Below are 24,408 nucleotides of genomic sequence, written 5' to 3' on the forward strand. Positions count from 1 at the left end.
GGGAGGCAGCAACTTACGGCGACTTCACTGACTTGGAGGAGTAAACGTCATCAGTGACCAGCTACATAAACAAGTGCACCGATGATGTCACTGTCTCCAAGAGCATCACTTCACGACCCAACCAGAAACCGTGGATTTTTGCGAAAGTGCGTGCACTTCTGAGGACCTGAGACTCTGCCTTTAAAGCGGGAGACAAGGTGGCCCTTAGAAGAGCAAGGGCCATCGGGCCATCAGAGAGGCGAAGCGCGCACACGCCCAGAGAATTCACAATCACTTCAGGGACTGCGGCGACACGCGGCGCATGTGGCAGGGCTTACAAGCCATCACAAACTACAGGACGACATCACCTGCCTGTGATGGTGATGGCTTCCTCCCAGATGCGCTGAACAACTTCTACGCTCGATTCGACAGACAGAACGACGTGGCGGCGAGGAAGACCACCCCTCCACCAAACGACCAGGTGCTGTGTCTCACTACAGCTGATGTGAGGAAAACTCTACGCAGAGTCAACCTACGTAAAGCTTCTGGACCAGACAACATCCCAGGCAGAGTGCTCAGAAAATGTGCGGAACAGCTGGCAGATGTTCTTACCAACATCTTCAACATCTCTCTGAGCAGCGCCGTCGTTCCCACGTGCTTCAAGGCCACCACCATCGTTCCTGTGCCTAAGAAGTCTTATGTGTCCTGTCTCAATGACTACCGTCCCGTTGCAGTTACACCCACCATCATGAAGTGCTTCGAGCGGCTCGTCATGAGACCCATCAAGACCCCCCTGCCCCCCCCCACTGGACCCACTGCAATTTGCGTACCGTCCTAACCGCTCAACCGACGATGCCATCTCCACTACACTCCATCTTGTGTCTCATGTTACTGTGCAATAACAACATTGTTAAACTGTGCAATATTACCCATGTGCAATTCATTGCAATAGAAACTGTGCAGCAGCATTTTTAGCTGTGCAATATTATCCTCATTGCAATAGAAGCTGTGCAATATTACATTTGTGCAAGTTTTTGGAGTAGTGCAATTTGTTTAAAAGTGCAATTATTGTATTGTTTTTCTTTTTCTTTTGTATTTATACACTGTACTGTCTCTATTTACTATTTGCACAACTTTTTCTTTGCTGCTGTAACAAAGAAATTTCCCTGCTGTGGGATCAATAAAGGTATATCTTATATTATCTTATGTTATCCTGTCTTATCTTTTTTTATGTGACATTGTATTAAGAATATTTCAGCACTGTACGCACACTGAACATCCAGGTAGACAGATGAGTTGTGATCTCCATGCTGGTTTTGAGCTCTACAGTAGTATGAACCACTGTGTGTAGAATCAGTTGTGTTGATGGTGAGATGGTTTCCGGTTCCTATCTGCTCTCTGTTCTGTCTGTACCAGGTGTAGTTCACCACTGATGGGTTTGCAACACTACTACAATTCAGAGACACTGAACTGCCCAAAACCACTGAAGCAGATGGAGATGCTGATACTGATGTGTTTCTAGGACCATCTGAAGGAATAAGAACAGAGGAATGTGAAACACGGGAGTGATGTTGAATCAATTTCAGTATTTTCTGAAATTTCTGTCGTTTTAGGTAAAGACACAGAAAATCGACAAATTTTAAATGTATTTTAATATCTTTGTCACACACACCCGTTCCGCGACCGGCACTAGGACCCGGAAGTAGTACGGCCGCGAAACAGGAAGCATAAAAGGAGCCAAGATGGCGCCTTACACTCGCTCAGTCATTGAGTTTCGCCCATGTTGGTCCAGATTGTCCGTCAGCCAAATCGTGAGTACTCATTTTCTTGGGTTTGCTTTCTGATCCGAGTGTGTGTTTATAGGACGCGGGTTAAATTTGTGTTTTTCCCTTGCTCCCCTTGTGTGAGAGTCCTTAGATAAAATCGCGTGGTTATCCTGCCTATTCGCTTACTTCCGCGTTTGGGTTTACCATCCACGCTACAAAGGGCTAACTGCTAGTGCTAAAGTCTTCCGATCATCCAGGTTAGTTCGTGACAATCTTTAATGAGCTGCACCTGGACTTCTGGTTGTTGTTCTTTGTGAATTATGTTTGGGCCTTTTAAGTTTATCTCCTCTTTTGCTTCCCACATTTGTTCACAGGTTTACAGTTTAGTTCTCTTATTTAAGTTCATAGTTTTATTTGTTCTATGTCTTACATCTTATTAGTTTTTTTTTTTTGTTTATCATTGTTTAAATTGCTCCCATTTGAGTATCTGCTGGATTTACCTCTGTTTTTTTTTTTTTTTAGTTTTGTGTTATTTATGAATATTTTAATACCCGTCTTATAGCTTGCCATGAGGCCATATAGCGGGACATTTGTCGAATTGTGTTCCAGCACAGCATGCAGTGGAGTGGATATGGGATCTCACCACCCAAGAGTAGGGATCAGCACCCACCTGATTCATCTAAATAAGGGAGCTCAATGGTTTGACCTCCAGCACCCAGTCTCAAGCAGAGTTCCACCATCTAGCTGCATATACACCACACGCCCTCCACTGCCCTGGTTTGATGACATCATGCCCAGTTCACACCCCAGCCTCATGGATGTCATGCTGGAGTCCTAACCAGAATTTAAAACTTCACTCCCGCACAGCACCCCAGTCTCACTGATGTCATGTTGGTGCCACTACCTGACTTTAGGGATGCCATGGATATGCCAGCATAATGTTTTCACCAAAAGCCCCAAGCTTTGTTTCAGTTGTTTAACATAGCCTCCATGACAAGCACCCAGCCAGCTCCAATGCCCAGCTGAATATTTCAGCATTTTAGTTAAAGACTCAATTCAGTTCAATTCAATTCAATTTTATTTGTATAGCGCTTTTAACGATTTACGTCATCACAAAGCAGCTTTACACAATCAAAAGAATTAAGTTTGTATGAAATGTGAATGTGTATAAATCAAAATTATATAATTGTCCCTGATCAGCAAGCCTAGGACGACAGCGACAGTGGCAAGGAAAAACTCCCTGAGATGGTAATAGGAAGAAACCTTGAGAGGAACCAGACTCAACAGGGAACCCATCCTCATCTGGGTGAAAACAGATAGCAGGGATTGATGTGCATAATAATATGCGAGACTGGAAGTTCAGTATAAGAGGAGATGTGTAAGATTAAAGTCCAGTTTGTTCCTGGAGGACTCCAGGATGAGTTAGAAAGGTCCAGCGGGCAGAGGGGGTCTGGATCACTGGCAGTTCAGGAGCAACATGTATAGCTCGACAGAGAGATAGGTAGAGGAAAAAGGAGAGGGGGAGAGAGAGAGGAGAGAGCAGAAAAGGAGAGAGCAAAGAGATGGAGAAATAACATTTAGGTATGGTCACAGTCGAACAATGTAAAAAGTTAATGTATATTTAGTGCAGAGTGCAAGCAGAGACTCCGGCAGGACTAACTATGACAGCATAACTAAAAAGGGAGAGCCAAAAGGAAACACAAACATGAGGGCTTCCAGAGAAGTAAGGCAACCAATCACCTCACCGTCAACAAACCTGAGTGATCAATGAGAGTGGGGAAGACAGTATCCAAACATACCAGTTCACCCAATACTCTACGTCCATGAGTCCCCAAGACCTTTACCTAAGGCTAATCTATTTATAAAAATGCTTGGCTAAATAAATAGGTTTTTAGCCTGGACTTAAACACTGAGACTGTGTCTGAGTCCCGAACACTATTTGGAAGACTATTCCATAACGTTGGGGCTTAAAAAAAGCTCTGCCCCCTGCTGTAGTTTTAATAATACGCGGTACTGAAAAGCAGCCTGCATCCTTTGATCAAAGTAGGCGTGGCAGATTGTAAGACACTAGCAGTTCACTCAGATACTGTGGCGCGAGACCATTTAATGCTTTATACGTCAAGAGTACTATTTTAAAATCAATGCGAAATTTCACAGGAAGCCAATGCAATGTGGATAAGATAGGGGTGATGTGCTCATATCTTCTGGTTCGAGTGAGGACTCTCGCTGCTGCATTCTGGACTAATTGAAGCTTGTTTAAGCACCTAGTTTAACAACCAGACAGTAAGGCGTTAAAATAATCCAACCTAGACGTGATAAAAGCGTAAACTAGTTTTTCTGCATCGTTTAGTGACAATATATTTCTTATCTTGGCAATATTTCTGAGGTGAAAGAATGCTATCCTGGTAATATTATCTACATGTGCTTCAAATGAAAGGCTTGAATCTATAATCACATCGAGGTGTTTTACTGTTGCACTTGATGGAACAGAAAGGCCATTTAAAATCACAGTGTGATCAGAAAGCTTACTTTTAGCTGCTTGTGGTCCTATGACTAGAACTTCTGTCTTATCAGGATTAAGCAGAAGAAAATTAATTAACATCCAATCTCTTATGTCCTGCACACATTGCTCAACTTTAGTAAGCTGGTTTTTCTCATCTGGTTTTGCTGAAACGTATACTTGTGTGTCATCAGCATAACAATAAAAACTAATACCATGTTTACGAATTATGTTGCCTAGAGGAAGCATGTAAAGGGAAAAAAGCAGTGGGCCTAAAACAGAACCCTGTGGAACACCAAACTCAACTGATAACGATCAGTCAAATAGGATCTGAGCCATAAGAGGGCCATTCCCTTAATTCCTACTACATTTTCTAATCTGTGAAGGAGAATACCATGAACAATAGTGTCAAAAGCTGCACTGAGGTCAAGTAACACAAGTATAGTGACACAACCCTGATCAGAGGCCACTAGGAGGTCATCTACTACTTTAACGAGCGCTGTCTCTGTGCTGTGATGAGGCCTAAATCCTGACTGATACAGTTCATGTATGCTATTCCTATGTAGATATGAACTTAGCTGTTGTGATACTACCTTTTCCAGAATTTTAGAGATAAACGGGAGGTTTGATATCGGCCTGTAATTGGAAAGCTGACAAGGGCCAAGGTCAGGTTTTTTGATTAGTGGTTTAATAACTGCTAATTTAAGGGATTTAGGAACATACCCACTGCTGAGTGAACAGTTAATTACTTTTAACAGGGGTTCTGTTATTGCTGGAACTATCTGCTTGAGAAAATGTGTCGGTATAGGATCTAATTTACAGGTTGACGATTTTGAAGAGGAGATGAGTGAAATTAGTTCACTCGCTTCAAGGGGAGTAAACTATTCTAGGTTCTGATGTGATTTGATAAATTAATCATCTGTATCACTTAAATTGTCTGGTTTTAAAGCCTGAATTTTTTGCCTAATATTTATGATTTTGTTATTGAAAAAGTTCATGAAATCCTCACTACTGTATGTTGTTGTGGAGATTTCTGCAGTGGTCTTGTTTTTAGTTTATTTAGCTATGGTATTAAATAAAAATCTAGGATTATTTTTGTTATTTTCTATAAAAGTGGAGAGATACATTGACCTAGCAGCACTGAGAGCTCTTCTATAGTTCAGGATGCTCTCCTTCCATGCTATTTGGAAAACTAACAATTTAGTTTGATGCCATTTGCGTTCTAATTTCCGAGCGGTTTGTTTTAGAGTGCGTGTGTGATCGTTATACCAAGGAGCGAGTTTCTTATCTCCAATCATTCTTCTTTTAACTGGAGCTACATTATCTAAGCTATGACGAAGTGTTGACTCTAGATATTCAGTCGCTTGATCGAGTTCTGTGGAATCAAATGGCGATCCAATCAAAGTTGATAACTCTGGAAGATTATCGATAAAGCTCTGTGTGGTATTTGATGTGAATGTACGTTTAAGGCGGTAGCGCGGTGCTGTGCGTACATTATTACTATGAGACACTTTAATCGAGACAAGACAGTGATCTGATATAACTTCAGACTGTGGAATTGTAATTATGTTTCTTATACTTAATCCGAAGGATAATATTAAGTTCAAAGTGTGACCTGCTTTATGAGTGGGTCCTACTACACACTGATTTACTCCTACTGAGTCCAGTATAGACATAAATGCTGTTCTCAGAGGGTCTTCTGGATTCTCAAAATGAATATTAAAATCTCCAGCAATTAACGCTTTGTCTACGGAAACGACAAGGTTTGAAAGGAAATCTGCAAATTCACAGAGAAATTCAGAGTATGGCCCTGGAGGTCTGTAAATGATGATTAGCGGAATCGTCTAAGCTGACTTTATATTACTAAAGAGAATTTCAAATGCATTAAATTTAAATCTGTGTTTTTGTACGATAGCCAGATTATCATTGTAAATAACTGCGACGCCTCCTCCTCTACCAGTTAAAGACCACAAGTAAATAAGCATTTACTTATTTTTTTCCAGCACGTCATGTTTTTTTTTTTTTTTCCGAGTGTATGGGTAAGTATTTGTGAAATGCACTCTGGACATCAAAGGCACCAAACTTTGTTTACAGTCATTCAGTAGGTACTGTAGTCAACAAAAATGTCTATTACCGCCGTACTCCCCGCCGTGGCAAAAAGTCATTTGTAAAATGGCTGCCAGGTGGCGCAAAGTGACATTTTCATTTGCCGCAGTTTTTAAACATAATTACAGCTTAAGTCATAAAAAAAATCATAAGAACATGTTGTATTGAAGAAATATTACAATGATGGTAATTTCCGCATGTAAGAACTTCATACAACAAACATGAAAAATTTTAATCAAAAACTATTATCATTTACTGTACAACAATGAGTTTAAAAAAATGGTGAAATGTTGTTCAGACAGATGATCAAGTTTACTAGCTGACAATTTTATTTGTACAAAAAAATTACTGTTATGTATATAGCCTATCTCTGTTTGTATCTGTTTAATGTTATTATTTTAAAGGGTTTACATTTAAAGACATCGATCTTTAAACATAGAAAAAACTGACAAAAATAGACTTTCAGAACAAAACATTGGAATAACTCTAAAAAATCCACTTTAAAAAATGCTGTTCTTTCTGTAAACACATTGTTGGGTTGTTTATGCTGGGTCAAAATTCTGGGTTATTTCAGGAACATTAAAGACATTGTTGGGTTGATCATGTTGAGTCAAATGAGATGTAGCTAGTCATTTATAAATGAGCACCTGGTTGGGTTATTTTGACCCAATGTAATGGAAACATTTTAATCATGTATTAATTCTGATATTTGTAGTAAGGTTCCACATAGACTATAGAAGCTTTAAACCTGTCTGATGAAGCATAGAAAGAGATGGCCGAGGAAAGAAAAGAAACAAACTTTAATTGAGTTAAATTTAGGCATTCGTCTGCCGAATGCCTAAATGAAGATGTAAATGTAAGAAGTGCGCTTTCTCACAGTGACTGAGATAGATTTAGACTCGGATCTATCACACGGGTAAGGGACCGTGAATTACCCAAAAATGTAAGGTGCACAAAAAAAGAGGTTTACGAAAACCTGGCCCCGCAGCGGACGTGCTTGGTGTAAGAACGTCTGGACATGTATCAAGTCAGGGTGCAAGGTGCACAGGTACAGTAACAGTCAAGGGGACTGTTGAGTTCACTGTGAGGTAGTGGCACGCATAAATTAGTAAAAAAATAAAAATCATGGGTAACAGCAAAACAACAACCAAAAAAAGACCTTGTGGAGGTCCTGTGGTAAATATAACATCTAAGTTATGTTTGAGAAATGTGGTATTCCAGGGAAAATAAAGAAAGAAAAAAGAAAAAATAGAAGGGAAATGTAGAATTATTAATTACTGAGATTGCTTTTGAGATGTGCTCTACAGTTGTGTTCTAAATAATAGCAGGCCAACATCAGTAACCAGATCAATAATTGTTTTTGGGAGAAATTATATTTCTTCTTGGTCAATATTTCACTTGTAGATTTAGTGGAGTAATAGAAAACCAACAGACCCAACAGTCATGATTGGGTGCACTTGTTTCTGTGTAAATTAATCATTAATTGAAATGGGACTGTTCAGAATAGAAGCAGTGTGGAGTTCAATTGGAGAGGTAAATTATTCTGTGAAAAACAGGTGTCAAACAAGTTCCCCTTATATATAAGGATAAATGCAGAAAAGGTTGTCCTGCGCATTTCTCTCTGAAAATCAGAGTAAAACGGGTTGTTGTTGATTAGAGATGGAAAATAACATACAAAGAAGTGCAGAAAATGATAGGCTGCTCTGCTAAAATGGTATCAAATGCTTTAAAATGGAGATCAAAACCAGAACAATGTGGAAGAAAACGGAAAACTACCATTCGAATGGATCGAAGAATAACAAAATTGGTAAAGACTTAGCCAATGATCAGTTCCAGCAGGTCAAAGAACAACTAAAAAGTTACCTGTGAGTACTGTTACTATTAGAAGATGGCTATGTGAAGTGAAGCCAAGCTATCAGCAAGAATTCCCATTGTTGAAAAAACACCATGAGCTGAAGAGGTTACAGTTCACCAAAGAACACATTGACTGGCCTACAGTCAGAATATCAAATTCAAATTCAAATTTTATTTGTCACATACACAAACATACACAGTACGAAATGTAGTGAAATGCATTTTACGGCTGCCATTGACCCTAGAAGAGAATTAAAATATGTTTATTAGAATATGAGAATTAGAATATGTTAGAATAGAATGATGTAGGGTACATCAGAATACTTAAAGAGGTAATGTTGCCTTATGCTGAAGAGGAAATGCCCTTGAAATTAGTGTTTCAACAAGACAACGACCACAGACACACCAATAAGCGAGCAGAATCTTGGTTCCAAACCAACAAGATTGACGTTACGGCGTGGCCAGCCCAATTCCCACGCCCTAATTTAATAAAAAAGTTGTGGCCTGACTATAAAAATGCTGTTTCTGAGGCAAAACCAAGAAATGCAGAGGAATTGTGGCAGAGGAATTGTATATTACAATTGTCACAGATGTGAAGCAGTTCTCAGAAAGCAAGGTTATACAACTAAATATTAGTTCAGAGATGCACAAGAAAGATTAAAACAAGCATTTTTGTTTAAGTGGTAAATTCATCACTTTGTAAAGATGAATGCTGACACTGCTGTTCTTTTGAACAGACTAACATTTTTTTCTTCACTTTCTGTAAACTAATAATCCATTTAGCACATTTTTCATGTTGTGATTCAGAATAGAATGTGCAGGGAGTCTAATGCATTTGTGTGATATGGATATGGAGCTTTACTTACTTTTTTCAACACACTGCTATTACAGTGCACTCAACAAAAATATAAACGCAACACCTTTGTTTCTGCTCCGATTTTTCATGAGATGGACTTAAAGATCTAAAATTCCAGATACACAATATTACCATTTCTCTCAAACATTGTTCACAAATCAGTCTAAATGTGTGATAGTGAGCACTTCTGCTTTGCTGAAATAATCCATCCCACCTCACAGGTGTGCCACATCAAGATGCTGATCTGACATCATGAGTAGTGCACATGTGTACCTTATACTGACCACAATAAATGGTAATATTGTGTATCTGGAATGAATTTTAGATCTTTAAGTCCATCTCATGAAAAATCGGAGCAGAAACAAAGGTGTTGCGTTTATATTTTTGTTGAGTGTATTTTGAACACAACTGTACCATTAGACATTGGTGATAATATGAAAGACATACACAATGACTTGTGTTGGATATGCCATGTCATGACCTTGAGCTGGGTAGCACTGCCCCTTAATAATGTCACAGCAGCAGAAGCAAATGCAGACAACACATCTTGCATCATACCGATAAACACCATGGCCGTCCTGCAGGTACTGGCATACTACAAACAAACAAATATGAAGGCCAAACTCAGCAGCCCTTGGGTGTAATTATACCAATAACCTACGTTTTCATGCCTCAGGAAGTTATTGCACCCCACTGCCTGTTAAGAAATATGGAGACAATTCACTTACCCTTGGCAAAAAGTGGACACTTGTGTTAAATGCAAAACAAAAATGGGGAACCACTTATGTTCACATAACCAAATGTTTAAAAGATAGGTCACCTAAATGTAGTATAGAAGGTAATTATTTCCCTAATGACAATAATTGTCCATTCATAGAGTTCTCTTCTAAAAAATGCAGTAATGTGGGTGTGGGGGTTAATCGCATATGCAACTTTACCCATGTATTTCCACTGGACAGGGTAATGTTATCCTGCATACATAGCCCCTAGTCTGTCAGTACACACAGTAGATCCGTGAAGTCCACGGATGTGAGAGAATAGAAAAAAAAGAGATGACCCTGGTAAATTTCACTTTAGCAAACCTGTGGACTTGCCCAAAGGTAAATGTAGGCTGGTAAGTCTGTAAGCTTTTAAACACCTCCTGTTGTTTCTATATACCTGACAATTTTCAGGTGTGGGTAGGTGACTCTCATTGATCACTCAGGTTTGTTGACGGTGAGGTGATTGTTTCCTTTCAAAGGCTACACTCGATGCTGCGTGAAAACGCTATGGGAATATCTTTTCATGGTGCCGGTTGTGAAGCATGTGTGTACCAAACACGCCAAATTTTGGCTTATATAACCTCGATCAGGTGACATCATCTGATTAGATGCACCTGCAGGTTATAAATAGGAGTGAGCCGGCAACATCCCTCAGATCTTTTTCTTCACCGCATTGTGCGCATGTGTGTGTCAGCAAGCATGACAAAAATACAAAATAAGCAGAATTAAAATCTCAAAAAACTCACCAGATAGTATGGTGGAGTTTAAAACTAGATGTCCGACCTCCTTGTGAAAATTCCCTTTCGGAGGGCGATATGCACACATTCTGCTTCGAATATTTGGGTGAAAAGCACGCTCTCGAAGAGCTTAATGGAGAGTGTGAGCACTGTGATCTTCTCCCCATGAAGCTGCTTCGCGCGCGTCTCGCGTTCTTTAGGGAACCACGAGCCGCGCTGCATTCATGGGGATCACAAGCAGATCTGGCCGAGGAGCAAGAGACGGAGTCCCCCCTTTCTCTCGCCCTCTCCCCTGATCCCGATGTCTCTCCTTCCACTTCACGAGCGCACTCCGGTGCTTCTCGCGGATGTGTTGAAGAGACTCATTCTCCTGCTTCTGTGGAAATGGAAGTTGTTTCCTTGGAACGCTCCTCAAAAGAGGAGAGAGAATATGAGGAATTGCTCGAAGTTATAACGCGTGCAGTCGAACAACTGCATATTGACTGGCCACAGGAGCAGGCTCACCCAAAACAATCTAAATTAGATGACAGATTTCTGTCGGGTGGCCAGGAGATGGAGCCAAAACACCGCTCTCTCCCATTTTTTGATGACCTCCACAACGAGTTATCTCGTTCTTGGAGAAATCCTTTTTCTTCCCGTATTTTTGTACCATCGACTTCGTTTTATTCTAACATCGTTGATGCAAAAGCATGAGGTTATGTGGTGATGCCCCAGATAGAAGAGACGCTTGCGGGCTATCTCTCTCCTGGAACATCATCCTCATTAAAGAAACCAACACTTCCCTCCAAGCCGTGTAGAACTTCTTCTACCCTGGTAGGGAAAGCGTTTCAAGCAGCAGGTCAGGTCGGCGCTTCCTTGCACACCATGGCGGTTTTGCAGGCGTATCAGGCTGATCTGCTGAAAGATTTGGGAATGTGGGGGTGATCCCCCCCGGGGAACGGCACTCAACGCTCTTTCCTATAAGAGCATGCCCCCCCGGACACCCCCAGGGGGTCAGTGTTCAGTTTCCGCCGCCTCTGGTGTTTCAGACAACACATCTTGCATCATACCGATAAACACCATGGCCGTCCTGCAGATACTGGCATACTACAAACAAACAAATATGAAGGCCAAACTCAGCAGCCCTTGGGTGTAATTATACCAATAACCTACGTTTTCATGCCTCAGGAAGTTACAGTATTGCCTTTTACGAAATATGGAGACAATTCACCTACCCTTGGCAAAAAGTGGACACTTGTGTTAAATGCAAAACAAAAATGGGAAACCACTTATGTTCACATAACCAAATGTTTAAAAGATAGGTCACCTAAATGTAGTATAGAAGGTAATTATTTCCCTAATGACAATAATTGTCCATTCATAGAGTTCTCTTCTAAAAAATGCAGTAATGTTTGTGTGGGGGTTAATCGCATATGCAACTTTACCCATGTATTTCCACTGGACAGGGTAATATTATCCTGCATACATAGCCCCTAGTCTGTCAGTACACACAGTAGATCCGTGAAGTCCACGGATGTGAGAGAATAGAAAAAAAAGAGATGGTGTTTCGGACTTACCGACCTCCAGAGATATGTCAGTGCCTCGGTTTTATCCTGCTATATTCCAGGATGCCGAACCACTAACACCCCCCCGCGCACTAAAACTTGTACCCCTTTCGGAGAAACTGGCAGCGTGGAAGCTACTGCCAGGCATATCTCCCTGGGTGCTAAAGACTGTAGAGAAAGGCTACAGGATTCAGTTTGCTCATCGCACTCCGCGTTGGTACTCTCGTTCCCATGCGCATGCAAAATTTCTTTTCTGTGCGTGCTCGATGTAAGAGCGATATTTCCCTACTAAAAACTTTTGAACTTTGATGTTGAAAATAAAACAAGCGACAAAGAATTTAACGTATGAATTCAAGTATGCGTTATGCGGTCGAATATTGCCAACTTATAGAGAAGGAACAGCCAAACAGAAGTAGTGTGTGGAAGTCTGTGATTGGCTGGTTTTGTGGCAGTTTTGTAATGCTGGATAATGTTGAGCGAGCGTGCAGGCAGAGTCGGAGAACACATTGAGCGAGTAGGGAAGAACCTGCACGCACAGAATTGAGCTGTTGAGTGCGCAGTGGAGACATTGCACGCGCATAGAGTGCTTTGACTGCTCTTAAAATGTCAAACCACCTGCTCAGAATTGTGGCAGGAATATAACGCCATAGCACTGAAGAAAAGACATGAGGCAGGGCTGGAGGTAGCTGAGCTGATGATGTTGAAGTTCTCTTTGGGAGTGGCAAGGATGGATAGGATCAAGAATGAGTCCATCAGAGGGACAACTCATGTTAGATGTTTTGAAAATAAAGTTAGTGAGGCCAGATTGAGGAGGTTTGGACATGTTCAGAGGAGAGATTGTGAATATATCGGTAGAAGAATGCTGAGGTTGGAACTGCCAGGCAGGAGGTCTAGAGGAAGACCAAAGAGGAGATTTATGGATGCAGTGAGAAAGGCCATGAAGTTAGTTGGTGTGAGAGAAGAGGATGCAGAGGATAGGGTTAAATGGAGGCAGATGATTTCCTGTGGCGACCCCTGAAAGGGAACTGCCAAAAGACAAAGAAGAAGATTTGTCAGACACTCTTTTCCAGAGATTATGGTCCTTTTGTGTGATAGGAGCACTACTGAAGACTTTTTTGGACTCTGTGGTGGCCTATAAAGTGATCTGCTGCAGGGTCCCTACTGCAGACAGGAAAAGACTGGACAAGCTGATTCCTGGGGATTTCGCTGGTCACTGTACAGGAGGTGGGAGAAAGGAGGATGGTAGCTAAGCTATCATCATTGCTGGAGAATGACTCTCACCCCTTGTATGAAACAGTTTCATCTCTGAGCAGCTCCTTCAGTGCCAGGCTGTGACATCTTAAGTGTATGAAGAAGTGATATTGAAATTCTTTTATCCCTTGTGCTATTATAATCAGAGATGCTCCTAGTGAACTAGTATCCATAATTCACACTGTTGTATACTCTTATATCAGAATCAGAATCAAAAAGAGTTTTATTGCCAAGTACGCTTGCACGTACAAGGAATTTGTTTTAGTGACAGAGCTTCCAGAACAGAAAACAAATGACAAGACGAAAACAGCACGACAAAAAAAAAAAAAAAAAAAGGTTTGACATCAAATGGAGTAGGGTGTGAGATTCTTTTAAATAAGTTATAGAAATATCTGAAATCTGTGGTATTATACAGTATATTGCACTGTGGTACTGTACACAATTTTGCACATATATTGGCAGTTAATGTTTAACTGTTCATGACGGAGATTGCCTGGGGAAAAAAACGTCTCGGGTTACTTTGCTGTAACCCTGTTCCCTGAAAAGGCGGGAACGAGATGCTGCGTGAAAACGCTATGGTAATATCTTTTCATGTTGCCGATTGTGAAGCATGTGTGTACCAAACACACCAAATTTTGGCTTATATAACCTCGATCAGGTGACGTCATCTGATTAGATGCACCTGCAGGTTATAAATAGGAGTGAGCCGGCAACATTCCTCAGATTGATTGTCTGAACAGACGTCCGGTCACGTGGGCAGTGCGGCATTGGGACGCAGCATCTCATTCCCGCCTTTTCAGGGAACAGGGTTACAGCAAAGTAACCCGAGACGTTCCCTTTTAAAGGCTACACTCGATGCTACGTGAAAATGCTATGGGAACAAGAGTACCAGCGTCGCCGCACTGCGAGTGTCTGGACCCCGCATTGTGTAGCGTGTGCGCACAAGGCTGAGAAGTTCCAGAACTATGTCTGGGAAGCTGACTCGAGGACTCGTGAGCCCGGAGTGACAGAAACATCCAGACTATAAAATCTAATAAATGTGTGCGGAGAGGACCAGCCAGCCGCGTCACACACTTGTTGCAGCGGAATACCTCTTGCTAGTGCAATAGATGAAGCAATCCCCCTGGTTGAATGAGCCCTGATTCCTAGAGGCGAAGTGAGCCCACGCGCCTCATAGGAGAGAGCAATAGCATCTCTCACCCAATGTGACATGGTCTGCGTAGTAAATCCGAAGAGCACGTACTGGACATAATAGGTGAAGTTTCTCCTGCTCCGAAGCTGTAAAAGGCGGAGGACAGAAGGCTTCAAGAACAACAGGGTGCATGTTTGAAAATGGAACTTTCACGAGATAGTTCGGGTGAGGATGCAGAATGGCCTTGACTAGCCCAGGGGCAAAGTCCAGGCAGGATGGGGAGACTGACAAGGCGCGCAGATCCCCAATCCTCTTGAGAGAGGTAATGGCCATAAGAAAAACCATCTTAAGAGTCAGAAGCCTGTCAGGCGCTGACTCTAGCGGTTCGAAAGGAGTGTCAATTAGACCTTCGAGCACGATAGATAAATCCCATGAAGGGGTCGTGGCTCTAGTGGAAGGCCTCAACCGTTTGGCTCCACAAATAAAACGGGCAACTAAAGAGTGTTTTCCCACAGTAATCCCCTCGATTGGAACGTGGCAGGCTGAGATAGCGGCCACGTACGTCCTAAGGGTACTAGGGCACAAGCCCGAGGACAACTTATCTTGCAGGAACTTCAGCACTGAAACAATTTGGCAGTGGACTGGGTCTACCTGCTTCGTCATGCACCAACTTTCGAAAACATTCCATTTGAGGGCATAAGCTTTCCTAGTGGAGGGAGCTCTAGTGGCTAGAATAGTGTCAATAACGCTGGCTGGGAGACCAGCTTGACTTAGTTGGTCCCGTTCAGGGGCCAAACGTGAAGGTTTCAAAGCTTGGGTCGGGGATGAAATATTGTCCCTCTGCGCCTGAGACAGAAGATCCCTCCTCACTGGAATCATCCAAGGTGAGCCATCGAGGAGAGATATTAGATCCGAGAACCATACTCTGGCCGACCAACGGGGCGCTATCAGTAAGAGGCGCAAACCGTGTTGACGGACCCTCGCCAGGACTCCCGGGAGCAGAGATATTGGCGGAAACGCATAAAGGCGTAAATTGGGCCACGTATGGGCCATCGCGTCCAGACCCAGGGGAGCTGGATGAGTCAAAGAGTAGTAGAGAGGACATTGTCTCTTGGGAGGCAAAGACGTCCACCTCTTCTGTAAAGAAACTTTCCCAGATTTGGCTATGTCGGGGTGGAGTTTCCATTCCCGGTGTGTCACAGCTTGTCTGGACAGTAAATCTGCTCCCACATTCATGTGCCCTGGAATGTAAATCGCCCTGAGGGACAGGAACTTGTCCTGTGCCCAGAGCAGTACCTGATGCGCTAGCTCGTTCAAGCGGCGCGAGTGCAGTCCGCCCTGGCGATTTATGTAGGAGACTACCGATGTATTGTCCATCCGCACTAGAACATGGTAGCCTCTCAGCTGGAGGAAGTGCTGTAGGGCCAAAAATAGAGACATCATTTCGAGGCAATTGATGTGCCATGCGAGAAGATGACCTCTCCAGCGCACCTGAGCTGGACGGCCATCCAAGACCGCACCCCAGCCGGTAAGGGATTTCCCTGATTTCCTTGAGGGCGCTAAGGATGGATTCGACACAAGCGGGAGACAATTGTGCCTGCATAGTGATCGAATCCCATCTGACACCCAAGTATGTTGTCCGCTGAGCCAGAACGAGAACGCTTTTGGTAGCGTTGAGTCTCAATCCCAGCAAATGGAGATGAGCTAGGACAACATCGCGATGTCGGAGCGCTAGCTGCTGAGACTGGGCCAGGATTAGCCAGTCGTCTATGTAATTGAGAATATGGATTCCCTGGAGATGCAAGGGAGCCAGGACAGCATCCATACATTTTGTATATGTGCGGGGTGACAGAGCTAGACCGAATGGAAGGACCCGATACTGGTAAGCTTCTCGACTCTTGAGCACGGCGTGGGAGAAATTTCCCAAAAGCCTGTTCATACAGTTTAGCTTCTCGGAACCTAGTGGCGACGGAATTCACAGCGTCGCCGAATAGGCCGGAAGGTGAGACAGGGGCATCAAGGAGGAATGTTCGATCCTTGTCCTTGATGCCTGTCAGGTTTAACCACAGGTGCCTTTCAGCGGTCACCAAGGAGGCCATGGAACGGCCGATTGCACGGGCTGTCTGTTTAGTCGCACGCAGGGATAAATCAGTAGCCCGGCATAATTCATTGAATGCGTCATGATTCAGTGTGCCGGTCGTGCTCAAATCTTAGAGGAGATCAGCCTGATACGCCTGCAAAACCGCCATGGTGTGCAAGGAAGCGCCGGCCTGACCTGCTGCTTGGAACGCTTTCCCTACCAGGGTAGAAGAAGTTCTACACGGCTTGGAGGGAAGTGTTGGTTTCTTTAATGAGGATGATGTTCCAGGAGAGAGATAGCCCGCAAGCGTCTCTTCTATCTGGGGCATCACCACATAACCTCGTGCTTTTACATCAACGATGTTCGAATAAAATGAAGTCGATGGTACAAAAATACGGGAAGAAAAAGGATTTCTCCAAGAACGAGATAACTCGTTGTGGAGGTCATCAAAAAATGGGAAAGAGCGGTGTTTTGGCTCCATCTCCTGGCCACCCGACAGAAATCTGTCATCTAATTTAGATTGTTTTGGGTGAGCCTGCTCCTGTGCCAGTCAATATGCAGTCATTCGGCTACACGCGTTATAACTTCGAGCAATTCCTCATATTCTCTCTCATCTTTTGAGAAGCGTTCTGAGGAAGCAACTTCCATTTCCACAGAAGCAGGAGAACGAGTCTCTTCAACACACCCGCGAGAAGCACCGGAGTGCACTCGTGAAGTGGAAGGAGAGACATTGGGATCGGGGGAAAGGGCGAGAGAAAGGAGGGACTCCGTCTCTCGCGCCTCGGCCAGATCTGCTTGTGATCCCCACGAGTGCAGTGCGGCTTGTGGTTCCCTAAAGAACGCGAGGCGCACGCAAAGCAGCTTTATGGGGAGAAGATCACAGTGCTCACACTCTCCATTAAGCCCTTCGAGAGCGTGCTTCTCACCCAAACATTCGAAGCAGAATGTATGCATATCGCCCTCCGAAAGGAAATTTTTACAAGGAGGGGGACATCTTACTCTAAACTCCGCCATACTATCTGGTGAGTTTTATAAGATTTAATTCTGCTTGTTTTATATTTTGTTATGCTTTTCTGACACACACACGCGCACAATGCGGTAAAGAAAAAGATCTGAGGAATGTTGCCGGCTCACTCCTATTTATAACCTGCAGGTGCATCTAATCAGATGTCGTTACCTGACCGAGGTTATATAAGCCAAAATTTGGTGTGTTTGGTACACACATGCTTCACAACCGGGCAACATGAAAAGATATTCCCATAGCGTTTTCACGCAGGATCGAGTGTAGCCTTTGAAAGGGAACTGTTTTTGTGCCTGACTGTCCTACCTAGTGTTAGGTGCTCTATATCGTCGACCCAATGGCAAAAGTTCAAATAAAAGGTGGCCTGGGTGTGAGGGGTCCAAATTGATATTCCGAGCCCTTTTCCTCACTCTGGATGTATACAGTTCTTGTGGCGTGGGCAGAGCAGTGCCAATAATTCTTTCAGCAGTCCGAACTGTCCTTTGTAGTCTTCTGATGTCTGTTTTCGTAGCTGAGCCAAACCAGACAGTTATTGAAGCGCACAGGACGGATTCAATGACGGCTGAGTAGAACTGTGTGAGCAGCTCCTGTGGCAGCTTGAATTTATTTAGCTGGCGAAGGAAATACAACCTCTGGTGGGCCTTTTTAACAATGGAGTCAATGTGAATGTCCCACTTCAGGTTTTGAGAGATGGTCGTGCCCAGGAACCGGAATGACTCCACTGCTGTCACAGTGCTGTTCATGATGGTGAGTGGGGGAAGTGCAGGTGGGTTCCTCCTGAAGTCCACAATCATCTCCACTGTTTTGAGCGTGTTCAGCTCCAGGTTGTTGAGACTGCACCAGACAGCCAGCTGCTTGACCTGACTTCTGTAAGCAGACTCGTCACCGTCCTGTATGAGGCCGATGATTGTGATGTCATCCGGAAATTTTAGGAGCTTGATAGTGGGGTCTGTAGAGGTGCAGTCATTGGTGTAGAGGGAGAAGAGCAGTGGGGAGAGAACGCATCCCTGAGGGGCTCCAGTATTGGTGGTGTGGCTGTTGGACATGAATTTTCCCAGTCTCACTAGCTGCTGCCTGTCTGTCAGAAAGCTGGTGATCCAGTGACAGATAGAGCTAGGAACAGAGAGCTGGTTTAGTTTGGTCTGAAACAGTGCTGGGATGATCGTATTAAAAGCTGATGAAAAGTCTATAAACAAGACCCTTGCATAAGCCCCTGGTTTGTCCAGATGTTGAAGTTGACTCCCATGTTGACTGCATCATCAACAGACCTGTTTGCTCTATAGGCAAACTGCAGGGGGTATTTTAAGAAACAAAAAACAGGACAAACTAACAAAAACAGTAAGACAGATAGAGGGCTCCACACCGAGGCAGCCATCTGCGGCGCCATCTCATTATATTATAACATATACAATATTAAAATTTTTACAATGGTTACATTATCTTAAAAATAATAATTCTATTTTAGAATACAGTTATAATATCTTAAATTTGTGTGCAATGGAAACGGTGCAATAACAACATTGTTAGACTGTGGAATATTATCTTATCTTATCTTATGTGACTTTGTATTAAGAATATTTCAGCACTGTACGCACACTGAGCATCCAGGTAGACAGATGAGTTCTGATCTCCATGCTGGTTTTGAGCTCTACAGTAGTATAAACCACTGTGTGTAGAATCAGTGGTGATGATGGTGAGATGGTCTCCGGTTCCTATCTGCTCTCCATTCTCTCTGTACCAGGTGTAGTTCAGCACTGCTGGGTTTGCATCACTGCTGCAACTCAGAGACACTGAACTGCCCAAAACCACTGAAGCAGATGGAGATGCTGATACTGATGTGTTTCTAGGACCATCTGAAGGAATAGGAATAGAGGGATGTGAAACAGGGGAGTGATGTTGAATCAATTTCAGTATTTTCCTTTTAGATAAAGATAAAGAAAATCAACGATTTTGAAATGTGTTTTAATCCCTATAATTAGCTTTTGAACCTTGAAAGTTTGAACCTTGTTTACTTATTTTGAAGTTTTTCCAGCACTAGTTGCATCAGAATAAATGATAAGGCGAGGACATCTGGTCTTGGTCAGAGAAAGGGTCGTCAGTTTGAATGTAGGAACTTCATCTACAGGGCATTGATTACTGTATGATAGCAGAGATGTTTGTGTATCTGGCCATTAAAAACGCAAGAGATCCCGCGACTAGCCGCGCTGTAAAAAGCCCTTCATTACCCGTAGGGGCAGTCGTGTTTCAATCTGAAGTGTAAGGGCCATATTTCATTCTTGTGATTTGTTGTTGTGTTTATTTTATTTCAATTTACTGGTTAAGCATTAAGGATTAAGTCTGTTAGTTAAGCGTTAAGCATTAAGTCTATTAGTTAAGCATTATACATTAAGTCCATTAAGTTTATTAGTTTAAGCATTTAGTATTATACTCATAAGTTGTATTGTGACATCATTTCATACGGTGTTCTGTGACATCATCCCACAGTTGTGTATCTGCATGTCTATCACGTATGTTAGTTGTTCAGTTGTTGTTAAGATACGGAAGAATACAAAAAGGTGTGGAGAACACTAGCTCTTGACCGTGACACTGTAAGCTAAAGGATACAGTAAAATAAGTTGTTGTGACTGTAATCTACCGAAGCTACAGAACACAGCAAACGACTTGTCATGACTACAGTGGATTTATGCAAGAAACTGTAACAACCGTTGTACTTTGGTGTTGAAAATAAAACAAGAGACAAAGAAATCAACGGACGTCTGGAGTCGTGAGTAACACTGTGTAACAAGAAAGATACGCGTCAGAACTTGTAAATAACATGCACGTACATGAAGTAGTGTGTGTCTACTAAAGCTGAAAATCTCTCTTAGGCACCTAAGAGCAAGCGACAGGGCTCATAAACATGTCAAGCTCAAACTGATATGTATTTATTCTGTAAATACTGATATATATTTATTCTTCATTTTCTTCTCTCCTTCAATGGTGGTACTTATTTGACTGCACTTTCTCCATTCAGTATTATTATTATTATTAGTAGTAGTAGTAGTATTCAATTCAATTCAATTTTATTTATATAGCGCTTTTAACAATGGTCATTGTCCCAAAGCAGCTTCACAAGAAAAAAAATGAAAGATTTTTTTTTTTTTTTTTTAAGAAAGAAAAGAAAAGAAAATATTTGGAAGTGTGTATGTGTGAGAAAATGTGTCTAGATAATAATTAAATGAATGAATGATGAATGAAATGTCTCTGATGAGCAAGCCAAGGGTGACGGCGACAGTGGCAAGGAAAAACTCCCTGAGATGGCAATAGGAAGAAACCTTGAGAGGAACCAGACTCAACAGGGAACCCATCCTCATCTGGGTGATAACAGATAGAAATAACATCAAGTGTGTTGTGCAGGTGAAAGTTCAATATATCAGAAGTTGTGTAGATTCAGTTCAGCAGTAGGTGCAGAGGGCAGATGGGGTCAGATCACTGGAAGCACAGGAGCAGGATGTGTAGCTCCAGCCATCATAAAGCAGAATCTAGCTGGAGCAGGTCCTTCTCAAGATGCTTTAGAAACCTCGCAGGGTTGGCCTTTGTCTACTGAAGCTGGCACAATCTCCAGATGTCTCAGGATGGGTAGAAAAATACAGAAAAGATGGAGAGAATTAGCGTAGTTGCCATTCAGGATAAGTGTAATGGAGTATGAGGTTATGGGTTGAGTTACGCGTATGCCAGATTAAAGAGATGCGTCTTGAGCCTACTTTTGAATTGGGAAACCGTGTCTGCTCCCCGAACAGTGTCTGGAAGGCTATTCCAAAGCTTTGGAGCCAAATATGAAAATGCCCTGCCCCCTTTTGTAGATTTTAAAATTCTGGGAATTACCAGAAGTCCGGAGTTTTGTGATCTTAAGGGACGTGGTGGATTATAGCGTATCAAAAGACTGGTTAGGTATGAGGGAGCTAAACCATTTAAAGCCTTGTATGTAAGTAGTACTATTTTGTAATTAATTCTAAATTGAACAGGTAGCCAGTGCAGGGATGATAATATAGGTGTTATATGATCATATTTTCTGGATCTAGTGAGAACCCTGGCGGCTGCATTTTGGACTAACTGTAGCTTGTTTATTGAGGATGCAGGACAACCACCTAGTAATGCATTACAATAGTCCAGTCTGGAGGTCATGAATGCATGAACTAGTTTTTCTGCATCAGATACGGATAGGATACTCCTAAGTTTGGCAATATTTCTAAGATGGAAAAAGGCTGTTTTTGTGATATTGGAAATATGATTTTCAAAAGACAAGTTGCTGTCTAATATCACGCCCAGGTCTTTTACTGTTGAGCTAGTAGTAGTGGTAGCAGTAGTGCTCGGAATTTATTATTATTGTTATTATTATTGTTATTATACTTATTATTATTATAACGCACCCGCGTGCGTGTGCAAAAAGACGGAGTACAACTAATACGGATTATTAATACGGAGTATTAATAATACAAGAATTTTGATATGTTAGCCTAAAACATTATTGTTTTATTGTGTTTATGTGCTTTAAATATACACTAAACAATAAACACTGCCTTGTGCAAAGTGAAAGTAAGTTGTGCATGCGGCTTTTTGATCAAAAGGCTGATAAACACGTGCACAGATATAAGCAGATTTATTGATAGAACTACAGAAATAAAATAAAACAAAAAAAAAACCAGAAATATATGCTACTCGCTAAATACAACGCGACAGCACGCAGAATTCCCGGGCTTTGACTGTGCTTCCTCCATTCATTAGTAGTAGTAGTACTAGTAGGTTTCTGTAAACAAATTATTGGATTGTTTATGCTGGGTCAAAATTCTGTGTTATTTCGGGTACTTTAATCACACTCAATGCAAAAACACGGAAAAAGAAATGTTTCCGTTTCCTCCCTAGCTCTTTTGTTCTGGTGTTTATGCAGTAAACCCATGGGTGAACACAATGATTTAAGATAATTAATTTAACACACAAATGTTATATAACACAAATATATATATATATATATATATATATATATATATATATATATATATATATATAGAGAGAGAGAGAGAGAGAGAGAGAAGTGGCATTTTAATTCAAATCCAACATTTTAATTTGTTAGTGATTGGTGCATGGGCGTCAACTCACACATTCTGTGATATTCCATTGTCATTCATATTGCTGTTGCTTTAGAGACCTTTACTAAAGCATTACCTTGTTAGTAAGTAAGCAAATAAAAGATAAATGAATAAATAGCTTTAAATGGTTCTTCAGCGTATATACACACACACACACACACACACACAATTAAATTCTTAACATTTTACTGGTTAGTGATTGGTGCAGACATTCACCTTATTTTTTTGGGGGGGGGAGGGGGCGGGGGAGGTAGAGGGAGGGTCCTAAGCTATAAAAGAAATTAAATAAAACAATCGTAGGCATTTGCAGTTCCTACAGATATTAGTAGCAACAGCCATAGAGGCAAAGACGTTTTATTCCATGAAGAATGTTGCTGTTTGTGCGGGTAAAAAATAAAGGGTAAAAAAGCCTTTTAATAATATATAGTAGTTATTCAGTTACCGATTTTTTCACTGACTTTATTAGACATTCTGATTTTGTTCTACTTGTATCCTAACTCTTTACTGTCTGTACAGTGTTCTGGAAAAGAGAACAAGTCGCCTCAAAGCACAAAAAAAAAATTGTGAACACCTGGCTCGTAAAAAAGAAAACAGTATGTATTTTTCTTGCAACAACATTAAAACAATCTGTACATGTCAGTGGTGTGCTAAAGGTATTAAATTATTTTTATGTTGGCTTTTACTGGCTACTTTACACTAATTAGTCTGTAACCAGCAGATCAAAGGAGCAGCATCGGCTATGACACGTAGTCTTCTGAGTTTGGAGGCCAGGGTTGGTTGGTTGCTTGGAAGCATGTTTGAAGGAGAAGAAAACGTCACAAACACACACACAAACTCTCCGTGCATACACACAGTGGCAGACTAGCCATCTGGAGCACCGGGAGTTTTCCCGGTGGATCGCTGATCAAATGGAGGAAACCATAATATTCTATCTCTTTTCTATGCATATGGATCGACGCTGTGTTTCATGTTACTGCGCATGCGAATATATTGCCCTTCCTCAATATTAATTAGTTTGGTCTATTCCATCCGTGTTGTAAAAGCTAGAATAAAATCAGGTAAGCTGAAATAAAATTTGTAGCAGCAGTAGCTCACGCTAGCAAACTAGTTACTTATTTTAATTATTATGGCAGTCAATATTAATTCAAAATACCACTGAGAAACATTATTTTGAATTAATATTGACTACCATAATAAATACTAGCACGAGTTAATGCTGCTACTAATTTTATTTCAGCTTACCTGTTCAGTTTTATTGCCATTCTGTTTAAAATATTGTCTGTTTGTCTTGATGTTCTTTCCTTTGTTTAACTAATATGACCCAATATATGTTCAGTGATACTTTTAAATAGCATTGATTTCTGTATTGTGTTATATTTTTATATTAGTATCTGGTGGTAAAAATGTATCTCTACATGATGTGGGCTGCTGTGGGCCAGAAAGTCCAGGGACAGTTTTTGGTCCCAGTCCGCCCCTGCATACACACCTTCAGTATGAGACGCGTGCAGACACACACGCGCTCCGATGCGAGTCGATTTGTTTAAGTCATAATATATTTTTGCTGTGTAGTTTATTTTTTTTGTGTTTATAAGAACTGCATTTCAATGAATGTTTCATGGTGCTCCAGATCACCAGTCCTCTACTGCTCAAGACAATCTACCAGGTTTGTTTATTCTCCAGAGAATGCATAATACG

At 41.8% G+C, this 24,408-nt stretch overlaps 1 protein-coding gene across 5 annotated transcripts in view; it reads right to left on the minus strand.

The window, feature by feature from the left end:
* Positions 1 to 24,408, minus strand: part of LOC128533917 (B-cell receptor CD22-like) — a 95,575-nt gene that overhangs the window by 46,145 nt on the left and 25,022 nt on the right. For 4 of the 5 annotated variants that reach the window (XM_053508147.1, XM_053508145.1, XM_053508148.1 and 1 more), the window contains 2 exons: positions 19,183 to 19,440; positions 1,250 to 1,507 (listed from right to left, as the gene is read on the minus strand). The exons of the other annotated variant lie outside the window; for it this stretch is intronic. In XM_053508147.1, the coding sequence (XP_053364122.1) occupies positions 1,250 to 1,507; positions 19,183 to 19,440 (516 nt within the window). The remainder of the gene's footprint in view (positions 1 to 1,249; positions 1,508 to 19,182; positions 19,441 to 24,408) is intronic. 5 annotated transcript variants of the gene reach the window in all.

The sequence above is a fragment of the Clarias gariepinus genome, chromosome 12 (genome assembly GCF_024256425.1).
Source record: "Clarias gariepinus isolate MV-2021 ecotype Netherlands chromosome 12, CGAR_prim_01v2, whole genome shotgun sequence".
Classification (NCBI taxonomy): domain Eukaryota; kingdom Metazoa; phylum Chordata; class Actinopteri; order Siluriformes; family Clariidae; genus Clarias; species Clarias gariepinus.